This window comes from Hypanus sabinus, chromosome 7 (assembly GCF_030144855.1).
Source record: "Hypanus sabinus isolate sHypSab1 chromosome 7, sHypSab1.hap1, whole genome shotgun sequence".
NCBI classification, from domain to species: Eukaryota; Metazoa; Chordata; class Chondrichthyes; order Myliobatiformes; family Dasyatidae; genus Hypanus; species Hypanus sabinus.
This window is the reverse complement of record NC_082712.1, coordinates 179,611,132-179,638,950: the sequence shown is the minus strand read 5'-3', so window position 1 is coordinate 179,638,950 and position 27,819 is coordinate 179,611,132. Positions and strand designations below refer to the sequence as shown.

General features: G+C 43.2%; 1 protein-coding gene across 4 annotated transcripts in view; it reads right to left on the bottom strand.

Annotated features, from left to right (window-relative positions):
- lrrc56 (leucine rich repeat containing 56) overlaps positions 1 to 27,819 on the bottom strand; it is a 272,028-nt gene that overhangs the window by 185,532 nt on the left and 58,677 nt on the right. For all 4 annotated transcript variants that reach the window (XM_059976253.1, XM_059976254.1, XM_059976255.1 and 1 more), the window contains exon 4: positions 7,610 to 7,697. In XM_059976253.1, the coding sequence (XP_059832236.1) occupies positions 7,610 to 7,697 (88 nt within the window). The remainder of the gene's footprint in view (positions 1 to 7,609; positions 7,698 to 27,819) is intronic.

Below are 27,819 nucleotides of genomic sequence, written 5' to 3'. Positions count from 1 at the left end.
ACAAGGATGATTCCAGGAATGAAAGGGTTATTATACGAGAAACATTTGATGATTCTGGATCTGTACTCACTGGAATGCAGAAGAATGAAGAGGGATCTCATTGAAACCTTTCGAATGTTGAAAGGCCTAGACAGAATAGATGTAGCAAGAATGTTTCCCATGGTGGTAAAGTCTAGGACAAGAGGACACAGCCTCAGAATAGAAGAACATCCATTCAAAATAGAGATGCAGAGAAATTTCTTTAGCCAAAGGGTGGTGAATTTGTGGAATTTGCTGCACATGCAGCTGTGGAGGCCAAGTCATTCGGTGTATTTAAGACAGAGATTAACAGATTCTTGATTGGACATGGCATCAAAAGTTTAGGGGAAGAAGGCCAGGAACTCAGGTTGAGGAGGAGGAAAAAAAGGATCAGCCATGATCGAATGGTGGAGCAGACTTAAATCTCTCAATGGCATGTATCTCAAATAGCCTCTGGCCTCTGTCCAGATTTTGTCTTCATGTGTGGCTTAACAACTAAGCCCTGCAGAACCATTTCTACTGACAGGAGAAGGGGCAAAGCCAAGTTACTGCCGCTTTCAAACCAATTTTGCTGGGTGGATGGAGCTCACCAGCTGAGGTTGGCAGCTCTTCTAGGAGAATGAAAACTCTGATCTCAAACCTCCACTGCCTTTCAACTATACCCACTTGAAGAGAAGGCATCAGGAATCAACCTCGAGGAAAAATCTGATGTACCTAAAGCAGTCCTACATTGAGTTCAATGCAGACTGATGACTTCTGTGAGGCTGCTGGTGCCAAACTGTATTGAATTCTGCTGTTCCTTTGGACTCAAAAAAATACATAGAAACATAGAAAACCTACAGCACAATACAGGCCCTTTGGCCCACAAGTTGTGCCGAACATGTCCCTACCTTAGAAATTACTAAGCTTACTTATAGCCCTCTATTTTACTGAGCTCGATGTACCTATCCAAAAGTCTCTTAAAAGACCCTATCATATCTGCCTCCACCGCCATTGCCGGCAGCCCATTCCACGCACTCACGACTCTCTGAGTGGAAAACTTACCCCTGACATCTCCTCTGTACCTACTTCTCAGCACCTTAAACTTGTGTCCTCTTGTGGCAACCATTTCAGCCCTGGGAAAAAGCCTCTGACTATCCACATGATCAATGCTTCTCATCATCTTATACACCTCTATCAGGTCACCTCTCATCCTCCTTCGCTCCAAGGAGAAAAGGCTGAGTTCATTCAAACTATTCTCATAAGGCATGCTCCCCAATTCAGGCAACATTCTTGTAAATCTCCTCTGCACTCTTTCTATGGCTTCCACATCCTTCCTGTAGTGAGGCAACCAAAATTGAGCACAGTACTCCAAGTGGGGTCTGACCATGGTCCTATATAGCTGCAACATTACCTCTCGGCTCTTAAATTCAATTCCACGATTGATGAAGGCCAATACACCATACGCCTTCTTAACCACAGAGTCAACCTGCACAGCTGCTTTGAGCGTCCTATGGACTCTGACCCCAAGATCCCTCTGATCCTCCACACTGCCAAGAGTCTTACCATTAATACTATATTCTGCCATCATATTTGACCTACCAAAATGAAGCACTTCACACTTATCTGGGTTGAACTCCATTTGTTACTTCTCAGCCCAGTTTTGCATCCTATCAATGTCCCGCTGTAACCTCTGACAGCCCTCCACACTATCCACAACACCTCCCACCTTTGTGTCATCAGCAAATTTACTAACCCATCCTTCCACTTCTTCATCCAGGTCATTTATAAAAATCACAAAGAGTAAGGGTCCCAGAACAGATCCCTGAGGCACACTACTGGTGACTGACCTCAATGCAGAATATGACCTGTCTACAACCACTCTTTGCCTTCTGTGGGCAAGCCAGTTCTGGATCCACAAAGCAATGTCCCCTTGGATCCCATGCCTCCTTACTTTCTCAAAAAGCCTTGCATGGGATACCTTATCAAATGCCTTGCTGAAACCCATATACACTACATCTACAGCTTTTCCTTCATCAACGTGTTTAGACACATCCTCAAAAAATTCAATCAGGCTCATAAGGCACGACCTGCCCTTGACAAAGCCATGCTGACTATTCCTAATCATATTATACCTCTCCAAATGTTCATAAATCCTGCCTCTCTGGATCTTCTCCATCAACTTACCAACCACTGAACTTTAAAATTTTAGAAAACAGAATTAAAAAAGTGTATAAGATAATGGGAGGCATTGATTGTGTGGATAGTCAGAGACTTTTCCCCAGGGCTGAAGTGGCTGAAGAGGGCATAGTTTTAAGGTGCTTGGAAGTAGGTACAGAGGAGATGTTAGGGGCATGTTTTTTATGCAGAGAGTGGTAGTGCATGGAATGGGCTGCCGGTGGCAATGGCGGTGGTGGAGGCAGAAACAATAGGGTCTTTTAAGAGACTCCTGGATGGCTACATGGAGCTTAGAAAAATTGAGGGCTATGGGTAAAGCCTAGGTAGTTCTAAGGTAGGGACATGTCCGACATAGGTTCATGAGCCAAAGGGCCTGTATTGTGCTATAGAGTTTCTGTGTATCATCAGCTGCATGGAGAGGGGGAGCCTGCTACATGAGGAACAACTTGCTCTCCATATTGTACTGCCCTGGCTTACATATTGGTTTGCATATCTCATAGACAGTTGGGACTTAACATCCATGGTCAACCCTGACCAATGGAGGACATGAGTATTGGAATGTACTGCTGCCACAAAACAACAAATTTCATGACCTATGCCAATTAAATTAAACCCAATTCTGATTCTGAAAGGCTGGCTATCTCTGTTAGTGTCTGTTTCTGAAATAAACCGCAGATAAGATGATTACCCTTTTGATTTATCACCTAAAACTGCAAAAAGCAAGATTGCCAGGTTCTTGCCTTCATAGGCAGTAAGATTCAGGTTTTGAACATTGCTACAGTGAACTAGTTTAAGACCCCGGAACACGCCAGACATAAGATCCAATATAGTCAAGCAACTTCTTCTTTGGTTGCCCATCGGAATCCCATGATGACGTCCACTCCTTTAACGGTGAGATCTTTGATGACTATACAGTCCTATCCTGGACCCACAAGTTCTACTGCAGGTGGGACATGTATATGTGGTAGTGATGGTCGTGATGGCAACCATGGCTGCATTTCTCCTGGCTCTCTTCTGCTGTCTTCTGGTTGTTCTTTCCATCTCCAGAATACGAACCCCATCCCTACACAGCTGTCGCCAAGTGTAACGGTCAGCAGCAACATCCTCCAGGTCTCAAGTCTGATCTTACATTTCCTTAAAGCATTCTTTATCTGATCCTTATAGCGATTCTTCGGCCCTCCAGCTGAGCGTTGACCATGATGTAGCTGGCCATATAACACTCTGCGGGGTAACCAACATGGGGAAATCCTTATCACGTGCCCCAGCCACTGCAACTGACGCTGGGTGATCATGGCCTCGATACTTCTGCAGTTGGTCTTTACAAGTATTTCAGTGTGAGGCACCCGCTCACGCCAGGTAATTCCCAGGATGCGCAGAAGGCAGCTTATGTGGAAGCACTCCAAGGACTTGATGTGTCAGCTGTAGGTTACCCAAGCTTCACAGCCATAAAGGAGGGTGGTGACACAGACCGCTTGATATACAGCGACCTTTGTGGAGGAACGAAGGCTCCTGTTCAAAAAGACTCTACGCTGAAGTCTCCCAAAGGCAGCTGATGCCTGTTTAATGTGGCTCTGGATGTCGTTGTCAATGCCGCTATCCTCAGAGAGAATGCTGCCCAGATATTTGAAAGCTCGCACTACTGACAGCTTTTCATCACCAACAGTGAAGGCAGGTAGGGTGGGTGGGACACTGGTACTCCATTGGCAAACCACTTCTGTCTTGGTGGTATTGACAGTCAGCCCCATCCTGCTGTACGCTCTCACTGCCACAGCAAGGACAGTCTGAAGATCCTCCGGAGTATGGGGCACAAGAGCACGGTCATCTGCAAACTGCAGCTTCAGGACCCGTTCTCTATGGAGTTTGGTGGTTGTGTGGAGCCTCCTAATGTCAAAGAGGTTGCCATCTAATCTGACGTCCACTGCCACACCGCTGCTATCTTCAATCTCGTTGTGGAGAAGCTTGGTAACACAAAAGAGGAAGATGTTAAAGAGCATTGGTGCTAGCACACACCCCTGTGCGTACAAAGAAGGGCTCAGACTCTTGTCCTCCTATGGTCACCCAAGCAGTCATCCCACCATGGAAGTGGCGGAGGATGTTAACAAATTTATTGGGACAGACAAACCTGAGGAGGACATCCCATAAGAGCTTTCTTTGCACAGTGTTGAATGCTTTGGAGAGGTCAACAAAGGCCATAAACAGGTCTTGATATTGCTCCCAGAACTTTTCCTGAAGCTGCTGGGCTGTGAAGATCATGTCCATCGTGCTCCTGTTCTTCCTAAATCCACAATGCGATTCAGGCAGCAGTGACTCGGTAATGTTGCTGATGAGCCTCTGAAGCATCACCTTAGCCAGGACCTTTCCAGCAACAGAAAGGAGTGAGATGCCCCGACTATTGCCGCAGATGGCCTTGTCACCCTTGTTCTTATAAATGACAACGATGTTTGCATTTCTCTGTTACTGTGGGATGTTCTCATCATTCCAGACCTTGGTGATGTACTGGTAGAGGATGTGCATACACATGTACCCTCCGTTCTTCAGTAACTCGGCAGGGATATTGTCAGTGCCAGGGAACTTATTGTTCTTAAGGGAATGGACAGCTGATAGAACCTCCTGGAAGGTCGTGGAGAGTAGGAAGTTCAGGCAGTTCATCCAGGATGATGGGGTCTGCGTCAGAATCCTGATTAGTCAAGCAACACACACACACACACACACACACAAAATGATGGAGGAACTCAGCAGGTCAGGCAATGTCTGACATGGAGGGGAATGAATAATCGACGATTTGAGCAAGACACTTCAGTTTCTTTAGTCAGGGTCACACCTTTCATCTCTTACTCATTTAAAGAACCATGTTCAGGATCGTTCAGTGTTCAGGAAACACTAGCAATAAATGAGATTGTAAAGGAAATTAAGTTTATTTATTTTATTATTTATTGAGTTACAGTGCGGAGCAGGCCCTTCCGATCCTTATTTATAGTACCTTTTATCCTTATTTATAGTACCTTTTATATCTTGCACAGTATAGCTGCCACAAAATAACAAATTTCACATTTGTTTCACAACAAATTTCATCATCTGCAAGTCCTAGGTCAATACTAAAGATCAATCGGGGGTTTGGATCGGTGCCTGGAGGCCGATCAGGGATCCGGATTGAAGCTCGAAGGCTGATCAAGGCTGAAAGGTCAATCGGAGATCCAGGTCAAAGCCCGAAGGTCAGTCGGGGATCCAGAAATTGAGACCCAATGGCCAGAGCATGGTTTGCGAATCTCAGTGACCACTGGGGAAGTTGGGTCCCAGTGCCTGTGAATTCATGAGACAGCTAAAGGCCGAAAAAGGCCTGTCCTGGTGATAGAAGACTATGTATGTATGTGGATGGGCGAGTTGGAGGGAAGGTGAGAAAATCAGAGCTTGTTTCACTGTTGTTGCTTCATTGCTGGGTATATTCTGTGTTATTCTGCTAAGCGTTGCTGTCATGTTATCTTGACGTGAGATTGTGTGGCAACACTTGTGGACTGCCCCCAGCACATCCTTAGGTTGTGTTGCAAACAATGCATTTTACTGTGTGCTTTGAGGTACATACGATAAATAAATCTGAATCTAAAACAGATTATTTAACAACAATTATTTAAAGAAAAATTCAGGAACATAAACAAATCACCAAATAAAAATACAGAGCAAATAACTGCTGATATCTAAACAAATTCCTTGGCTTCTTGAAATTTGAAAAGTATATCTGGCACTTATTTAGAGAGACAGCATGGTCACAGGCTCATCTGGCCCAGTGAAGCTATGATGCCCATGTGAATAATTAATCTACTAACCGTATGTCTTTGGAATGCAGGAGCAAACACACGCAGACACGGGGAGAATGTTCAAGCTCCTCACACACAGCAGTGTGAATTGAACCCCAGCTGCTGGCACTGTAAGTCATTACGCTAACCACTACACTACTGTGCTGCCTATTCTGAAGTAGAACAGAGAATACCTATAAGTTTTGTTACTGATTAAACACTGGGGTCCAGGACCTCACAGGCAGGCTTGGGTCAAAAGAACTGCCACTCAATCACATCAGTCAAACTGCTGAACACTGATTACTTTGCCTTTCTAATGGAAGGCTGGAATAGCTCTTGTGTCCTTGAAATGAAGAGGCTGGACAACAGAGTGGAGTAGCAAACAGCAGGTTCAGAATGGAACCCAGGATTACAACTAATCACTTTGCTGGAGCTGCTTTGAGCACCTTATCTAAGAAAAGATGTGAGGTTCATGAGAATCATTTCTGGAATGAAAGGGTTAACATATGAGGCGGGTTTGTTGGCTCTGGGCCTGTACTTGCTGGAGATCACAAGAATGGGGGGGGGGGGGGTGGAGAATCTCATTGAAAACTATCAAATACTGAAAGGTTCAAAGAGAGGGGATGTGGAGAGGACGTGGGGAGAGTCCAGGACCAGAGGGTACAGCCTCAGAGTAGAGGGACATCTATTTAGAACAGAGATGAGAGGGAATGTCTTTATTCAGAGAGTGGTGAATCTGTGGAGATCATTGCTATAGAAGGCTGTACATCCCAAATTGAAAACTTTTAAAGGGAGGTTGACAGGGAGAAGGCAGAAGAATGGGGCTGAGATGGATAGTAAATCAGCCATGGTGGAATGGTGGAACAGACTTCAAGGGCCGAGAGGTTGACTTCTGCTCCTATGTCTTATGGCAATCTTCTATTTGTCAGTTTTCCTTTTTTAAAAAAAAAGTTTAGGGCAAAGCAGTTAATGCCTGAGAGTGGAAAATTCTTACAGATGGATGGCATTTGGAAAGAACGTGAAAAAGCAGCAGCCAGAACAAGACAGAGAAAAATCGGAGAAGTGCCCTGAAAGGGGATACAGAATATTAAGGCAAAAGAAATAGAGACAACAGACAAATGGGGAACAGAAATAAAGAAGAAAAAGAAAGTTAAGGAGTGAGAAATGGACAGGTGAATCTATTGAGTGCAATGTCATCACAATTTTTAGATGTAATGTTGAATTTCATATTTAGAGATACAACAGAGAAACAGGCCCTTCTGGCCCAATGAGCCTGCACCGGCCAATTACACCCATGTAACCAATTAATACAAACCTGTAAGTGTTTGGAATGTGGGTGGAAACTAGAGCATCCGGAGGAAAACTATGTGGAAATGGAGAGAAGTTACATACTCCTTACAGACAGTGGCAGACTTGAACCCGGTTCACTGGTGCTGTATTAGCATTACACCATCTGCTCCACACCCTGTGCTCCAATGAAATGAAATCAATTTCACAGAACAATGTGTATTCACCTTTGAAGACCTTTAATTTAAGATGTTAAAAGCAAGTTATACAAAGTGAAAACAAGTTATACAGTGAAAACAAGATAGCATCATGGAAGATACTTTAAATAAAGAGCTGTTCAGTAAATGCTGCCTCACCAAAGTTTCCTAGACTGCTACCCTGTGTGTCCACGCACATCTCCAGAACTTTCACCAGTTGCAGGTCCTCAGTCGCAGTCAGGGCTCGCTGTAAGGTAAATAAACACAGGTGTGCAACCAGTGGGTCAATCATAGTTGTAATAATGATAAGACAGTGAAAGGAACAGAGAGACAGGAAACTCATTCATTTTATAGGTAGTACAAAATTCAAACCAATTATACAGCATACATTTTAATCCTTACTGAACATAAATAAATAAACACTCAAGTGGCCACTTTAACTATACAAGACCTTGTTCAGACCCAACTTGGGAGTACTGTGTTCAGCTCTGGTCACCTCACTACAGGAAGGATGTGGATACTACAGTGCAGAAGAGATTTACAAGGATGTTGCCTGGATTGGAGGGCATCCATTATGAGAATAGGTTGAGTGAACTTGGCCTTTACTCCTTTTAGCGACAGAGGATGAGAGGTGACCTGATAGAGATGTTTAAGATGATGAGGGGCATTGATTGTGTGGATAGCTAGAGGTTTTTTCCTAGGGCTGAAAAGGCTAACAAGAGGGGGCATAGTTTTCAGGTGCTTGGAAATAGTTACCAAGGGGATGTCAGTGGTAAGTTTTTCACACAGGGAGTGGTGGGTGTGTGGAATGCACTGCCAGCAGCGGTGGTGAAGCAGATACAATCGGGTCTTTTAAGAGCCTCTCAGATAGGTACATGGAGCTTAGAAAAATAGAGGGCTATGTGCTAGGGAAATTCTAGGCAGTTTCTAGAGTAGGTTACATGGTCGGCACAACATTGTGGGCTGAAGGGCCTGCAATGTGCTGTAAATTTCTATGTTTATTAGGTACAGGTGTGTTCTTCTGCTGCTGTAGCCCAGCCACTTCAAGGTTCGATGAAGTGCTGTTCAGAGATGCTCTTCTGCACACCACTGTTGTAACGTGTGGTTATTTGAGTTACTGTCACCTTCCTGTCAGTTTGAACCAGTCTGGCCATTCTCCTCTGACCTCTCTCATTAACAAGGTGTTTTCACCCACAGAACTGCTTCTCACTGGATGTTTTTTTTTTGCTTTTCCACACCATTCTCTGTCAACTCTGAGACTGCTGTGCATGAAAACCCCAGGGGATCAGGGGAATCTGAGATACTGAATCTGAATCTGAGATTCTGAATCCACCCTGTTTGGCATCAACAATCATTCCAAGGTCAAGGTCACTTAGATCATAATCCATGTACCTGCCTATAAGTTTGTTGGTCTGAACAACAACTAAACAGCTTGAACATGTCCACATGCCTTTATCATGCTGCCACCTGATTGGCTGACTAGATATTTGTAATAACGAGGTGTACAAGTGAACCTAATAAAGTGGCTACAGAGTTCATAAATCAGTCGAGAAGACATCAAGATCATTAACTAACTGTAGTAAGGTACACAGGTTGCATTATGTCATTTAATCAGTGAATGTCCAAGTTTGATTTGCGCAGGATACAACATATACATCTGGACATTAGAAACCCGTATGGTTAGAGAATGGCTACACAAACTGCAAATTCTACAGACCCACAACATGGGTTAATTTCAGCTCCACATTTCAATCCTCATAACCCATCGTACAGAACAATTGGAGGGAACCCCTTTGGATGATGTATTAAGCCAAACAAGGTTGGTTTGGAGGTCTTACAGGCAACATCTTCCCTTGTGGAAGAAAATAGGGACATAAATAACAGAAAAGAAACCTCCTATTGGTCCATCTCTTACTTAGTTACTGACAGACTGGGGGATTGTACACCATCAGTCTGTAATCTCATAGTCTGGTACACCCCTCACTGTTACTGACAGACTGGGGGATTGACCACCATCAGTCTGTAATCTCATAGTCTGGTACACACATCACTGTTACTGACAGACTGGGGGATTGTCCACCATCAGTCTGTAATCTCATAGTCTGGTACACCCCTCACTGTTACTGACAGACTGGGGGATTGTACACCATCAGTCTGTAATCTCATAGTCTGGTACACAAATCACTGTTACTGACAGACTGGGGGATTGTCCACCATCAGTCTGTAATCTCATAGTCTGGTACACCCCTCACTGTTACTGACAGACTGGGGGATTGTACACCATCAGTCTGTAATCTCATAGTCTGGTACACCCCTCACTGTTACTGACAGACTGGGGGATTGTACACCATCAGTCTGTAATCTCATAGTCTGGTACACCCCTCACTGTTACTGACAGACTGGGGGATTGTACACCATCAGTCTGTAATCTCATAGTCTGGTACACCCCTCACTGTTACTGACAGACTGGGGGATTGTACACCATCAGTCTGTAATCTCATAGTCTGGTACACCCCTCACTGTTACTGACAGACTGGGGGATTGTACACCATCAGTCTGTAATCTCATAGTCTGGTACACCCCTCACTGTTACTGACAGACTGGGGGATTGTACACCATCAGTCTGTAATCTCATAGTCTGGTACACCCCTCACTGTTACTGACAGACTGGGGGATTGTACACCATCAGTCTGTAATCTCATAGTCTGGTACACAAATCACTGTTACTGACAGACTGGGGGATTGTCCACCATCAGTCTGTAATCTCATAGTCTGGTACACCCCTCACTGTTACTGACAGACTGGGGGATTGTACACCATCAGTCTGTAATCTCATAGTCTGGTACACACATCACTGTTACTGACAGACTGGGGGATTGTACACTGTCAAAGTCTGTAATCTGATAGTTTGATACACCCGTCATTGTTACTGAATAAGCAGTGATCAACTCTGGTTGGACAGGGAGTTTAGAAGATTAACACTCTGCCATCAATCCACACCTAGTGGCAAGTGCTGGTGAGTACACAGATGACGGAAAGAGGCTGCTCCAAGAACTCAGCCATTCTCAGTGACAGCAGGACCCAGCACGTGAGTACTGAAGAAATGCTGAAACCTTTGTTACCACTATACGATGTTTCCTACAGCAGGGGGAATTTCTGACCAGAGGGCACCGCCTCAGAATAGGAGGATGTCCATTTGAGGTGGAATTTCTTTAACTAGAGGGTAGTGTATTCATTGCCACAGATGGCTGTGGTGACTAAGTCATCGGGTATACTTAAAGCAGAGGCTCTCCGTTAGGCAGAGCATCAAAGGTTATGGAGAAAAGAGGAATGGGGTTGAGAGGGATAGTAAATCAGCCATGATGGAATGGTGGAGCAGACGATGGGCTGAATAGCCTAATTCTGCTCCGCTGTCTTATGGTCACATTCTGATATAAGTGTTGATTAGTTGATCGACTGCAGCTTTCCTCTCAGATCCAGATGGCTAATAAGAGTTGACACAATTTTAAGCTGCTTGTTGGAAAGTATAGGGGGGCATTTTAGGGACATATAGATATGGATTATAGAAAAATGGAGGGCTATATGGGAGGAAACGGTTATACAGATCTTGCAGTAGGTTAAAATGCTGACACAACATTGATGGCTGAAGGGCCAGTACTGAGTTGTAGTGTTCGATGTTGAAAGGCCGAGATAGAGTGATGCAGAGAGGATGCTTCCAAAAGTCCATGACCAGAGGGCATGGCCTCAGAATAGAATAGAGGAACATCCATTTAGAATGGATATGAGGGATTTCTTTAGCCAGAGGATAGAGAATCTGTGGAATTTGTTGCCCCAGGTGGCCAAGTCATTGGGTATATTTAAGGGGGAAATTGATAGATTCTTGATAAATCAGGGCATAAAAGGTTACAGGGAATAAGGACAGGAGAATGTGGTTTAGAGGGAAATGGATCAGCCATGATGAAATGGCAGAGCAGACATGCTGGGTCTAATGGCCTAATTCTGCTCCAATGTCTTCTGTTCGATCCCACTGTCACTAACACCTGTGTCCAGCTGAGGCCAAACTGAGAAGTAAGAAAATTAATCGACGATTGAACTGTGTTCAATCCCGTTCACATGTCCATAGACAAAGGAAGCTGTCCACACTTTCAGAAACATCTTGACAGGTCAGTAACAAACAGACTGCTAGGTGGCATGTAATGTTCACACCACACTAATATCAAGGAACGCTATCTCAAACAGAAGAAGATGCAACAACTAATCTTCCATATTCCATGGTATTACCATGAGTGAGTTCTCACCTCCTCCCTCCATCAAACATCTTGGAGGTCCCAATGACCAGAAACTCAACTGCACCAACCACATCAATATCTTCACTATAAGAGCAGGTCAGAGATTAAGTTTCTGGCAGTGAATGTTTCCATCAGCAAAAGGCACGAGTCATGTATGATGGATATTACAGTTCAGAAAAGGAGGACAAACCCCATCGGTTAGTTACTGCTAAAGCAGTGCTCCATCACTCCTGATGGGCACACTGTTGACAATCTTTGGAATGCTCAACAGCATCCAGAACAATGCAGTCCAGCTGAAAGGCAGCTTCTGAACACACCCTCTCTGCTACCAGCATAGTGACTATAATGTGTACTGGCCTCAAACAGACTGCAGGTAAAAAATCAAACAACAAAAAAGCAGAAACGTTTTCTGGTCAAATCTTTAATCTCTAATGGCACTACTGTTTGTGGCCAGTGCACACTTTAGCCATTGTGCTGGTAACAGGGTGGGGCAGGGGAGTGAATGTTTAGGGGCTGCCTATCAGCCAGAATGCATAAATTAGCTTTATCTGTTACATGTACATTGAAACATAGAGTGGAATGCATCGTTTGCGTCAACAACCAACCCTGTCTCAGTGGGAGAGTATTTTGGAGATAGTGATCACAATTCTATCTCCTTTACCATATCATTGGAGAGGGATAGAAACAGACAAGTTAGGAAAGTGTTTAATTGGAGTAAGGGGAAATATGAGGCTGTCAGGCAGGAACTTGGAAGCATAAATTGGAACAGATGTTCTCAGGGAAATGTACAGAAATGTGGCAAATGTTCAGGAGATATTTGTGTGGAGTTCTGCATAGGTAAGTTCCAATGAGACAGAAAAAGGATGGTAGGGTACAGGAACAGTGGTGTACAATGACTGTTGTATATCTAGTTAAGAGAAAAGAAGAGCTTATGAAAGGTTCAAAAAGCTAGGTAATGACAGAGATTTAGAAAATTATAAGGCTAGCAGGAAAGAGCTTAAGAAAGAAATTAGGAGAGCCAGAAGGGGCCATGAGAAGGCCTTGCAGACAGGATTAAGGAAAACCCCATGGCATTCTACAAGTATGTGACGAGCAAGAGGATAAGACGTGAGAGAATAGAACCAATCAAGTGTGACAGTGGAAAAGTGTGTACGGAACCGGAGGAGATAGCTGAGGTACTAGAGAAAAGGATCTTGGTGATTGTAGGGATGAGTTGCAACAGACTGAAAAGCTTGAGCATCTAGATATTAAGTAAGAGTATGTGCTGGAGCTTTTGGAAAGCATCAAGTTGGATAAATCACTGGGACCGGATGAGATGTACCCCAGGATACTGTGGGAAGTGAGGGAGGAGATTGCTGAGCCTCTGGCAATGATCTTTGCATCAACAATGTGGACGGGAGAGGTTCCCGAGGATTGGAGGGTTGCAGATGTTTTTCCATATTTCAAGAAAGGGAGTAGAGATAACCCAGGAAATTATAGACCAATGAATCTTACTTCAGTGGTTAGTAAGTTGATGGAGAAGATCCTGAGAGGCAGGAGTTATGAACATTTGGAGAGGCGTAATATGATTAGGAATAGCCAGCATGGCTTTGTCAAAGGCAGATCATGCCTTACGAGCCTGATTCAATTTTTTGAGGATGTGACTAAACACATTGATGAAGGTAAAGCAGTAGATGGAATGTATATGGATTTTAGCAAAGCATTTTACAAAGTACCCCATGCAAGGCTTACTGAGAAAGTAAGGACGCATGGGATCCAAGGGGACATTGCTTTGTGGATCCGGAACTGGTTTGCCCACAGAAGGCAAAGAGTGGTTGTAGACAGGTCATATTCTGCATTGAGGTCAGTCACCAGTAGTGTGCCTCAGGGATCTGTTCTGGGACCCTTACTCTTTGTGATTTTTATAAATGACCTGGATGAAGAAGTGGAAGGATGGGTTAGTAAATTTGCTGATGACACAAAGGTGGGAGGTGTTGTGGATAGTGTGGAGGGTTGTCAGAGGTAACAGCGGGACATTGATGGGGTGCAAAACTGGGCTGAGAAGTAACAGATGGAGTTCAACCCAGATAAGTGTGAAGTGCTTCATTTTGGTAGGTCAAATATGATGGCAGAATATAGTATTAATGGTAAGACTCTTGGCAGTGTGGAGGATCAGAGGGATCATGGGGTCCGAGTCCATAGGACACTCAAAGTTGCTGCACAGGTTGACTCAGTGCTTAAGAAAGCAGTCGGAGCATTGGACCTCATCTATCGTGGGACTGAGTTTAGGAGCTGAGAGGTAATGTTGCAGTTAAATAGGACCCTGGTCAGAACCCACTTGGAGTACTGTGCTCAGCTCTGGTTGCCTCACTATCGGAAGGATGTAGAAACCATACAAGGGGTGCAGAGGAGATTTACAAGGATGTTGCCTGGATTGGGCAGCATGCCTTATGAGAATAAGTTGAGTGAACTCAGCCTTTTCCCCTTGGAGCGACGGAGGATGAGGCCTGTATTGTGCTGCAGGTTTTCTACATTTCTATGTTTCTATGTCTATAATTGTGCTGGGGGAAGCCTGCAAGTGTTGCCAAGCTTACAGCACCAGCACAGCATGTCCACACTCACTAACCCTAACCTGTACATCTTTGGAACATGGAAGGAAACTGGAGCATGCGGGTGAAACCCACGCGGTCACAGGAACAATGTACAAACTCCTTACAGACAGCAACAGGATTCAGGAGTGAGATATGCCAACCAGTGGAATGGTGCTGCAGCAATAACCTGGCACTCAATGTCAGTAAGACGAAAGAGCTGATTGTGGACTTCAGGAAGGGTAAGACGAAGGAACACCAATCCTCACAGAGATCAGGAGTGGAGATCACAAGATCACAAGACAAAGGAGCAGAAGTAGGCCATTCAGCCCATCGAATCTGCTCCGCCATTCTACCATGAGCTAAACTATTCTCTCATCTAGTTCCAATTTCGGGCTTTTCCCCCATATCCCTTGATACCCTGACTAATTAGATACCTATCAATCTCCTCCTTAAACACCCTCAATGATTGCTGCCTCCCTCCTTTCTTAAACAGTGGAACTACATTTTCGACTTTCCAGTCCACTGGAACCATGCCAGAATCTATTGATTCCTAGAAGATCATTTCCAATGCCTCCACAATCTCCAAAGCCACCTCCTTCAGCAACTCATCTGGTCTGGGAGACTTATCTATCCTTAGTCCATTTAGCTTCCCAAGCACTTTCTCTCTAGTAATCTTGACTGTACCTAATTCTATTCTCTGAGACCTCTGGCTATCAGGTATGTTGCTAATGTCTTCCACTGTGAAGACTGATACAAAATACTCATTTAGTTCCTCTGCCATCTCTTTGTTACCCATTATAATTTCTCCAGCATCAGGAGAGAGTGAGCAATTTCAAATTCCTGGGTGTCAAGATCTCTAACCTGGTCCCAACATATCGATGTAGTTATAAAGAAGGCAAGACAGCGGCTATACTTTATTTGGAGTTTGAAGAGATTTGGCATGTCAACAAATACACTCAAAAACTTCTATAGTTGTACTGTGGAGAACATTCTGAACAGGCTGCATCACTGTCTGGTATGGAGGGGCTACTGCACAGGAGCGAAAGAAACTGCAGAACGTTTTAAATCTAGTCAGCTCTATCTTGGGTACTAGCCTACAAAGTACTCAGGACATCTTTAGGGAGTGGTGTCTCAGAAAGGCAATGTCCATTGTTAAGGAACTCCAGCACACAGGGCGTGCCCTTTTCTCACTGTTACCATTAGGTAAGGAGGTACAGAAGCCTGAAGGAACAGCTTCTTCCCCTCTGCTATCCGATTCCTAAATGGACATTGGATCTTTGGACACTAGCTCATTTTTTTTTGATATACAGTATTTCAGTTTTTGCATGTTTTTAAAAAATCTATTCAATATATGTAATTGATTTACTCATTTATTTATTATTATTTTATTTGTTATTTTTTTTCTCTGCTAGATTATGCATTGCATTGAATTACTGCTGCTAATTTAACAAATTTCATGTCACATGCCGGTGATAATAAACTGGATTCTGATTCAAACAGCACCTCACAAACCTGCAACCTCTGTTACCAGGGCTCAGGGAAACTCCAGAAGCGATCACACTCCTTTATCCTCACAACAGGAATGAACAATGCCCTGCAACAATTCAGGAAGGTGGCTCACACCCATCTCCTCAACAGCATTGAGGGATGGTCAAAGTTCAAAGTAAATTTATTGTCAAAGTACATATATGTCACCATATACAACCCTAAGATTCATTTTCTTACAGGTGTTCACAGTAAATACAAAGAAACACAATAGAATTAATAAAATAAACACACAAGATAGACAACCAATGTGCTCAGAGCAACAAACTGAAAATACAAAAATAAACAATATAATAATTATAAATAAGTAATAAATATTGATGTGCAATGTAACCCAGCCATACCAGCAATAACTAGATCCCTGAAGGGTAAAATGACCCTCCCACATCCTGCTTGTTAAGGTTATGGTTCTATCTAACATTTTTCATGACCAAATCAGACAATAAAATGAAAACTAATTAAATAGTTCTTTCAGTGGAAAAACAGAAAAGGGGAGAATTGGACTGATCATAACTGCCTGCTGATTTTCACCAGCACACCACCACTCCAGTGTCAACCCTGGTTATCTTTTCGATGCCCCCTTTTATTTACATAATTAAAACATCGGAAGGTCACCAATCTCATTTTTGAATTAAGCAATACCATTAGAACAACTTGCAATAAATGTCATTAACTTTCTTGATTTAAATATAGGACAACAGTTTTCATGAAACCAATTGAATGTGCAAAAACATTGGTCACAATGCATTCAAACTCAAGTGATTCCAACAACGAGAACAACGAGTCTGCATACAGAAAGGAGGTGCAGCGGCTAATGGACTGGTGCAGAGCCAACAACCTGTCTCTGAATGTGAACAAAACAAAAGAGATGGTTGTTGACTTCAGGAGGGCATGGAGCGACCACTCCCCGCTGAACATCGACGGCTCCTCAGTAGAGATCATTAAGAGCACCAAATTTTTTGGTGTTCACCTGGCGGAGAATCTCACCTGGTCCCTCAACACCAGCTCCATAGCAAAGAAAGCCCAGCAGCATCTCTACTTTCTGCGAAGGCTGAGGAAAGTCCATCTCCCACCCCCCATCCTCATCACATTCTACAAAGGTTGTATTGAGAGCATCCTGAGCAACTGCATCACTGCCTGGTTCGGAAATTGCACCATCTCGGATCGCAAGACCCTGCAGCGGATAGTGAGGTCAGCTGAGAAGATCACTGGGGTCTCTCTTTCCACCATTACAGACATTTACACTACACACTGCATCCTCAAAACAAGCAGCATTATGAAGGACCCTACACACCCCTCATACAAACTCTTCTCCCTCCTGCCATCTGGGAAAAGGCACCGAAGCATTCTGGCTCTCACGACCAGACTATGTAACAATTTCTTCCCCCAAGTTATCAGACTCCTCAATACCCAGAGCCTGGACTGACATCAACTTACTGCCCTCTACTGTGCCTGTTGTCTTGCTTAATATTTATTGTAATGCCTGCACTGTTTTGTGCACTTTTTGCAGTCCTGGGTAGGTCTGTAGTCTAATGTTGCTTTTTTTTTTGTTTGTGTTCTTTTTACGTAGTTCAGTGTAGTTTTGTATTGTTTCATGTAGCACCATGGTCCTGAAAAACGTTGTCTCGTTTTTATTGTGTACTGTACCAGCAGTTATGGTTGAAATGACAATAAAAAGTGACTTGACTTGAAAGAGAGAATTATGGGGATAACAGTGCAATACAGAAAAAATAATAGAAATTGTAAGAAATATGAAAAGAAATGTACATGTTCAGCACAGTATTGTGGGCCAAAGGGCCTGTATTGTGCTGGAGTTTTTCTAAGCTTCTATGTTTCTAAATAAGTAGTACAAAAAGAGAGTAAAATGGTGGACTGGTGTTTATGGGTTAATGGACTATTCAGAAGTCTTATGGCAGAGGGGAAAAGTGTTCCAAAATTATTACATGGATATGAGTGTTTCAGGTGAGTATTTCTGTACCTTCTCCCTGATGGTAGTAATGAAAAGACGGCATGTCCTGGGTGGTGAGGGTCCTTCAAGATGGATGCTGCAGACAGAGGTCGGTAAGAATTTGTTTTTTGACCTTAAGGGAATCAAGGGATCCAGGATTGGTTAAGTTAAAAGATTGATTGGTAATACAGCCACAAGTGGCTGAACGACCGACTCCTGCCTGGATTTCTTACAAAGCCTATTTACACAACATCAGCTCAGGGAAGCCCTTAGGAGCAACTTCGAATACAAACATCTTTATCTCTCTCTGGCATGTTGCCCAGACTATCCTGGTTAGATGCTTGTGATGGGAAATCATGGCCAGAAAGCATGGAATCACTCCAGATCCCCATTTTGATTTCCAATTAAACAGTGATAGCATTCATTAACAAATTACTCCAAAGAGGAGTTGCCTTTTGGTTCAGTTATGGGGTTTGGTCTTTCATAACTAAGGAATTGTTTAACTGTGAAATGATAACGTAGTTAATAAAAAGTCTGTTTGAACCTGATAATCATATATTCCATATGACATTAACTCCACTTCATCACTCTAAAATAGAACATGGATTAGTGAAGCACAGAAACAGGTCTTTCAGCTCACAATGCTGTGCCAAACCAATTAAATTACTAATCAAATAGTTATCTAAGCTAATCTCTTCTATCTTTTAAAAGTTTCTAATGTATCTGCCCCTACCGCCACCCCAGCTAGTGCATTCCAGGAACCCACCACTCTCTATAAAAAAAAATTTGTCCCTCAAATATAAACACATGGCCTCTTATCCAGGCAACATCCTGGTAAACCACTCCTGCACCCTCTCCAAAGTCTCGACTTCCTTCCTCTTATAGGGTGAACAGAACTGTAAACAATACTCCAGATGCAGCCTAACTAGAGTTTTAGAAAGTTGCACCATAACTTCTTGACATTTGAGCGAAGTAATAAAGGCAAGCACCATGAATCTTCATATAATCTAAAGACTTACTAACCCAGCCACCTACATTTCCATCCAGGTTATTTATATACATCATGAACAGATGTCCCATTACAGATCCCTGCGGAATGCCAGGAATTACAGGTCACCAGCTAAAAGTAAGTCCCTTTTCTACTACCCTTCGTCTTCCATGGGCAAGCCAGTTCTGAATCCAATTCACCATAGAGTCACAGAAACAGCTTTCAGCCCATTTTCTCAGCTGATCCAGATCGCATGGAAAGTTTTGATAGCCTTCCTCACTGTCCATGACACCCCAGTCTTGGTGTCATCCACAAATTTGCTGATCCAGTTTACCACGTTATCATCCAGATCATTGATCTAGATAATAAACAACAACAGACCCAGCACCGATCCCTGTGGCACTGCACTAGTCACAGGCCTCCAGTCAGAGAGGCAGCAATCTACAATCACTCTGTGAATTCTTCTCTGAAGCCGATGCATTTAAATTTTCTGGTTGAGCCTCTCATGAGGGACTTGTTAAACGCCCTTCTAAAACCCATGTAGACAACATCTGCAGCTCTACTTTCATCCATCACCCTCAACACCTTACCAAAAAACTCAATCAGGTTAGTTAGAAATGACTTGCCCTGCACAAAGCCATGCTGGCTCTCTCTTTACTTAGGCCATGGTTTTCCAAATGTCATAAATCCTATCTCTATGAATTCTCTCCAGTAAGTTCCCTACCACTGATGTGAGACTCACCAGTCTCTAGTTTCCAGAATTATCCCTGGTTCCCTCCTAGATAGCATCAAGCTTGCTTCTCAAAGGCAGGTCATTTTTTTAAAATCACTGACTTCATTCATTTTCAGCAATACTGAAGAGCTCTGCACTTACTGTCTGCACAGACATTGTAACAAGCAACAAATAACTTTGATGTTATCATGGAGAAACACAATCTGGGTTGCATAAAACATGCCTCTCATTAAACTGAATTTAGCTTTGCTTTTGTACAACATGCTGGATTTACTGTATTTAGGTCTTTAGGTATTTTGAGGAAAAGACCTTTCTCATGATACTTCTCTTTCTGTGGCCTTCTCACAACTTCTCAATCACACTTAACATTTTAGGAACAGCTTCCTCTCAACCATCAGATTTCTGAATGGTCCATGAACTTACTATTTTTGCTCTTTTCCACTACTTATTTATACTTTCTATATATTTCTTATCATAGTAATTTATAGTACTTTTTATTTGTATTGCACTGTACTGCTGCCACATGTGTTAGTGATAATAAAACTAATTTTGATTTCCCCGTGGCTCCCTTTTCCATTGTGCTCGGAACACTGAACATCTTCAGACACTTCCTTCCTCTTTGGGGCTGCTTTTACCAAAATAGTTTCTATGTTTCCCTTCAATCGTAATAACAACTCATTTAACACATACTAACCATTAGGAATTACACTGGAAAGTGTTCAAGTCATTGTTGCAAAGCAGTACTGCACTGCGGGAGCAGCCATCTTCTGGGTGAGGAGTGAATCCACGACCCACCTATGCTCTGAAGCAGGAATACAAACTCCCAAAGGCACCATTCAAACAGCAGCTAGGACCTCTATGCCCAAGCCAGTATGCAGCTTTCAACCAAAACAGGTCACCTTGTCATTTACTTCTTTGTACACCAAACTGAAATGATGGATACATGTTTAATTGTGGAAGGGCAAATCATAAACACAGGAGATTCTTCAGATGCTGGAAATACACAGCAACACACACACAAAAGGCTGGAAGAACTCAGCAGGTCAGGCAGCTTCAAAAGGGAGGAATAAACAATCAATGTTTCATGCTGAGACCCTTCATCAGGACTCCTTCGTGGAGAGGCTCTTTTGCTGATAAGTATCAATGAAAAGGGCACCTAATTAAAGAAATATTATGTTTTGCTATATTTGTCTCACGTACATCGAAATATACAGTGAAATGCATTGTTGGAGTGATGGAACAACACAGTCTGGGGATATGCTGGAAACAGCCAGCTAGTATGGACGCCCACAACTCACTAACCCCAATCTATACATCTTTAGAATGTGGGAGGAAACCAGAGCACCTGGAAGAAACCCTCATGAGCACAGAGAGAACATGGCAAACTACTTACAGAGAGCGGCAGGAATTGAATCCAGATTGGTGATTGCTGGTGTTGTAAAGTGTTACGCTAACTGCTATGCTGTGCTGGGTTATAATAAATATAATCGTAACTATTCAGTAGTTTGCAGCAGCAGGTAGCGCTGCCTTCACATAGCTCCAATGCTGATGAGTCTGCACAATCTCCCTGTTACTGCATGGGTGCCCCAGTTGCATCCCACATACCAAATGTATGCTGGTAGGTTAATTGACTGCACTAATTGTCCCTAGTTTAGGTGGGTGAGAGAAAAACTGGGGGAGTGTCACAGATAGTGGGGGGGGGGGGGGGAGAGACTCCAATGACCCTCTCATAAGGTGTTGTGGTCCGATGTCTTACAGCTTCCATACCACACAGTGATGCAGCCAGCCAGGACACTCTTGATGGTGCTCCTGTAGAAAGTTGTTAGAATGGGGGCACGGAGAGCCTTGCACACCTCAATTTCCTTAGAAAGTGTAAATACTACAGTGCCTTCTTGACTAGTGAGGAGGTGTTATGGGTCCAGGTTAGATTGCCTATTATGTGAACACCAAGGAACTTAATGCTCTACACTCTCTCCATGGCATTCACACAGAATATTAAAGTTTGGTGCTTTCCCTGAAAGATTATCCATTCCTAAGCCCAACATTTTCCCGTTTTAATTTAGTCAGTAATAATACAAGATGGAATCTATGATCATTTAAAAAACATCTGGAATGTAAATGCTTTGTACCTTGGTAACTGGCAGCTCTACTGACTATCTAATTTTTGTGTCAGTTTATATTGAGCTTTGTCACGACTGGTTTTCATTCGGCAGGGTACAATTTCTGTGCCACACATCCCTAGTGACAGACGTGTTCATTCAACAGGGTACATACCCTGTGCCACACACCCCTAGTGACAGACATGTTCACTCAACAGGATACGTACCTTGTGCCACACACCCCCAATGGCAGACGTGTTCACTCAACAGGGTACATTCCCTGTGCCACACACCCCTAGTGACAGACATGTTCATTCAACAGGGTACGTACCTTGTGCCACACAACCCCAACGGCAGACGTGTTCACTCAACAGGGTACATACCCTGTGCCACACACCCCCAATGGCAGACGTGTTCACTCAACAGGGTACATTCCCTGTGCCACACACCCCTAGTGACAGACATGTTCATTCAACAGGGTACGTACCTTGTGCCACACAACCCCAACGGCAGACGTGTTCACTCAACAGGGTACATACCCTGTGCCACACACCCCCAATGGCAGACGTGTTCACTCAACAGGGTACATTCCCTGTGCCACACACCCTCAATGCCTGGTGTGTTCCTGTCGCTGCTGCTTAGCATAAAATTTGAACAGGGTGTGCAACTTCTGGGTGTATTTCAGTTCATTTGTGATTCAACGTTCTGAATGCTTGTAGTCAAGGTACGGTGATGGCAGTGTTATTGAATGTCAAGATTAGACCACAAGACCATTAGATATAGGTCTAGAACTTAGCCCACCAATACTGCTCCACCATTCCATCATAACTGATTGATTATCCCACTCAACCCCATTCTCCTACCTTCTCCCTGTATCCTTTGACCCCCACTTTAAACATACCCAATGAATTAGAAGGCAGTTGGTTAATCTTTCTTGTTACTGAAGACACAAATGATATCTGCCACTTGCTGCGACATAATTGAGCATTGTACAGTCAGTAAACATGGCATCAAGAAAAAGCTGATGTCATAACGTCAGAAATAGGAATTTTCACCAGTGATGGAGGAAGGCCATTGAGAAAACAAAAGACAACCTCCAGCAGTGTTGACCATATTTCTTAATCTATGGGCCAGTCTTTGCTTTTAACTTCAATGTACTACTTGCAATTTACAACTAGAATTGAACACTGGTTCCTGCTTGAATTAATATCTATTTTCACATAAATCCAGAATGCTCCCTAACATCAGCTGGTGGTAAATATTACCTGCACTATACCCATGCTATGATAAGACATTTATCTGCAATCACCTCATTCCCAGCCCTTAGCTCACTGCCTTCTATGCCATAGCATTAAACTTGTACTGTAAATGTTTGAGACCTACACTCACACCCTGGGGTATATGGTTTGTCCAGAGAGAGATAACACCTCTGGTGAAGCACTGTGGACAACTACGTAATCACCCCCAGCACACCCTGAGGCAATACATGCCCAATTTCAATCACACTGAAAGAAGAATTCTTTCTCAAATGCTCTAAATCTAACTCTTACCTTATCCTCTGGTCATAGTATCTCTGCGAAGGGGGGGGAATTATTTTTCATCATAAGACCAAAAGACATAGGAGCGGAATTAGGCCATTAGGCCCAGAATCTACTCCACAATTCCATCATGGCTAACTTATTCTCCCTCTCAATCCCATTCTCCTGCCTTCTCCTTATATCCTTTCATGCCCTGACTAATCAAGAACCTTTCAATCTCCACTTTAAATATACCCAGTGACTTGATCTCCACAGCTGTATGTAGCAATGAATTCCACAGATTCACTGTCCTCCAGCTAAAGAAATTTCTTCTCATCTCCGTTCTAAGGAAACATAATTGGTTTCTCATAATTTGTAGACGTGATTCAGGTTGCCTTTTGACCTTCTCTGCTTCAAGGAAAATAGGCCAGCTTCTCACCATGATTAAAACATTCCATCCCAGGCAACATCCTGGTGAATCTCCTCTGCACCTCCCACAATGCAACCACATCCTTCCTATAGAGTGGCGACCAAGCTGTATGCAGTACACCATCTCTGGCCTAACTAATAATTTATATAACTAATTTATTGTGCTGTGTTGTAACTTATTTTATTTTATTTAGGGATACAGCATGGAGTAGGCCCCTCTGGCCCTTTGAGCTGCACCACACCAGAGGCCCCTGGTAAACCCTATTAATCCTGACCTGATTGTGGGATAATTAACAATGACCAATTAACCTAGCCCTGGAACTGAGAGGGGAAACCAGACCACCTGGGGAAAGCCCACCTATTCCACAGGGAGGAGGTACAGACTCTGTACAAATGGTGTCGGAATTGAACTTTGAACTCCAGCGCATCCCAAGCTGTAATTACTTCAGGCTAACCACTACACTACTGTAGCGCCCTTCCCTGGTCTTGTATTATACAGCAAGCCTTCTTAACTACCTGAAATGTTGTTTTCAGATACACTTAGATTCATTATCAAGCTACTTATTAAGCCTCCCATAGTATATCACCTCACCTCCCAAAGTTAAATTCTATCTGTCCACGTTAACCAATTCATCAAAACGGATCAAATTCAAGTTCAGGTTTATGGTTATCTGATTGTACATACATATAACAAAATGAAACATTTTTCTTCTGGATGACAGTGCATCCACACATAGCGCAAAAATCATAAATAAGTTAATAAAATACAATTCAAAGTGCACACTGTGCGCAGCATGGGTAAACAGTAAACAGTAAAGTAAACAGCTTGCTGACCTAATGACGAGATCTTTTTAGTGGCAGGGTATTCATTAGTCACACAGACTGAGGGAAGAAGCTGTTACTCAGTCTGGCCGTCCTAGTCCTGATGCTCCTGTACCTCCTTACTGACAGTAGTACGTCAAAGGGATTGTGGGATGGCTGGTAGGGATCCTCAACAATGTCTTGGGCTCTTCATCTGCAAAACTGCCAGTAAGTGCCATAAAAAGGGGGGAAGAATATGTCGGTGATGATCCTAGCAGTTTTTACTATCCTCTGTAGGGTCTTGCAATTTGATACTTTACAGCTTTGGTACCACACAATGGAAGGCAGATAGGACACTCTTGATGGTCTTGTAACTGAAGATTGCCCACCACCCTCCAAGTTTTGTTTTAACAACACTGCTCATATTTCCCACATTCAGTTCCAGATCAGATGTATAATACGAACAGTATGGATCCCAGCACTGAATCCTTGTAGGACACCACTCATCAGCCTTATGACCTCAAAAACAAGCCTCAACCATCAGCCCTCCGTTTTCAAATTTTCACTCTTTTCTCCGAGAAAAGAGTAAATAAGATTAGCTCAATTTGTTGGTTGCATGTACACCAAACCGCAGCCCTGATGAAATGTCTCAGCCTGAAATGTTGACTGTTAATTCATTTCCATGGATTCTGTCTGACCTGCTGAGTTCCTCCAGTATTTTGTTTTGTGTGTGTTTCAGTGTATTTCCAGCATTTCCAGAATCTTTTCTGTTTATGGCAGCTGTACACAGAATATTTACATTACCTGCACACTTCCAAAGGGCAGAACCTCTTATATAAACGGACATAAAGTGTGGCTGCTATCTCATCAAGAAATGAACTTGCAACAAACAATGAAAGGATATCCTCAAAAGCTATTAATTTAAAGATATACTGCAGTTAAATATATTTTACTAGTATCACTGCATGAGACATAGGTCAAACATCTTTCCATTCCAAACAAAGCCAATGTTTTAAACTCCCCAGGATTTAAGTGATGAAAGCCAGCATTCTAAATGCCTTTTTCACCACCTTGTTGACACGTGACACAACTTTCGATGAGCTATGTACTTGTTCTCCTAGGTCACTATTCAGGGCCTTACCATTCATAATGCAAGTCCTATGCCAGTTTGACTCACCCTCATATGTATTTAGGGAAATTTTAAAAAGGGACCAGGGGCAACTTTTTCCACACAGAGGGTGGTGGCTATATGGAATGAGCTGCCAGAAGAAGTGGTTGAGGCAGATAAGATAGAATCATTTAATAATCACTTCAATAGGTCCATGGAAGGGCTGGGCTTATAAGTGTATGGGCTGAGCACAGGAAATTAAGCCTAGCTGGGTGGGCACAGTGGTCAGCATGATGTGGTTGGGCCAAAGGTGCTGTACCCTTGCTGTATTGCTCTATAACTCTGATCTCACAGGAGGTATAGAAGCCTGAAGTCCAACACAACAAGGCACAAGAACAACTGCTTCCCTTCAACCAACTGGTATAACCTTAAACCAACCACAACACCATGACCACTTTGATCACTTTGCACTAAGGTAGAGGTTTTTTTGTTTTAACTGCATTCTTTCTCGTAAAAAATGGCATAAAGTTTGTTTTGCGAATGCTGCTGTTAATGTGATGAGCCTGTGACGCTGCACAAGTTGCTCATTGCATTTCTTCACGCATGGACTTGTGCACATAACAATAAACTTGCAAGTTTATTTATAGTTCAAAGTAAATATGTCACCATATAAAACCATGAGATTCATTTCCATGCAGACATTCACAGTAAGTACAAAGAAACAAGCAAAATAATAACAAAATAGGCAATAAATATCAATAGGTTTAATATTGATATTAAATATCAATATCATTTAATGTTAAAGAAATGTATACAATATACATCCTGAAATTCTTTTTCTTTGCAAACATCCACAAAAACAGGAGTGCCCCAAAGAATGAATGACAGTTAAATATTAGAACCCCAAAGCCCCCAGCTCCCCCCACCCGCACCTAAGCAGCAGCAGCAAAACAACGACCTCAGCCCTTCCCCCACCAGCAAAAAAGCATTAGCGCCACCCCCCAGCACTCGTGTGCAGCAAAGCATCAATAAAGACACAAACTTGCAGTACCCCAAAGACTACTCGTTCACCCTGTATATGACATACCACAGACTCTCTCTCTGTCCCTAATAAGGGAAAATGAGGTGTCCCCGTTTCACAGTGAGAGGGGAAACATAATAAACAACTCACCGATTTATGGTGTTAAAAGTCTGTTGCATTGCTTTTACTGAGCTCTATGCCCAAAGAACTAGGGTCTCTGGGCACACAGCCAGCTCACTGCTTTCGATCTTCCATCTTCCATGACACACCAGATGGTGGCACCAACCTCAAGTATGCCCACCTCCAGAGCCACGAAAATCTGGCACCCTGAAGGCGCACTCGGTTTCTACACCATATCCTCGGCATATCGAAAAGTGGCCAATCTTGAGACTCCAAGAGCGGGTTCCTTTTCCGCGAAGAACCAAAGTCAGCGTGTAAGAACCAAATTCAGCATGTCAAGAACATGCGATGAAGAGTCCTTGAAAATGGTTATGGGAACAGTTCAGTGTTTGAGGTGAGTGAAGTTGAATGAAGTTATCCCTTTTGGTTCAGGAGCTTGATTGTTGTGAAGTAATAACTGTACCTGAACCTGGTGGTGCAAGTCCTGAGGCTCCTGTATCTCCTTTGTGACGGTAACAGTGAAAAGAGAGCATGTCCTGGATGGTGATGATGATGGATGCTGTTTTCCTTCTTGTAGATTTGTTCAGTGGTGGGGAGGGCTTTACCTGTGATTAACTACTTTTGCCATTACATATCCTCTACTTTTTTGCAGGCTTTTCCATCAAGAGCATTGGTGTTCTCACAGCAGGCCATGATGCAGCCAGTCAATATATTCTCCACCACAACTCCATAGAAGTTTGTCAAAGTTTTAGATAACAACTTGACAGACACATGCATTCCATGAATAAGTGTCTCTTCTGACGTGACTGATGAAGATAAGATGGCACCCTGAGATCCTTCCATACAGGTGAGGAGATGTCTGATAGGGTGGGCAGCTGGGGAGTTTGCAGGCTCTGAGTAACTAGGGTAGCATGGTAGCATAGTGGTTAGTGTAACAACTTATGTAACACAATTAGAATAGGAAGTCAAATTGGAATGCGTAGCCACCAGGAAATCCTGCTTTTTGCAGTGAATGAAGCGAAGGTGTTCAAAGAAGCGATTGTTAGATAGGGGTGTTGTACGACTGGGACAAGTTGCCAGAGGATCTGTATTTGAACTCAAGCCCCATCCTCTCAAATGTTTCATGAACAAGGCAGCCATGACTTGGATCTCATCCTCAGTTACTGCAATAGTGTAGGCACAGGCTAAAGGGAATTTAAAC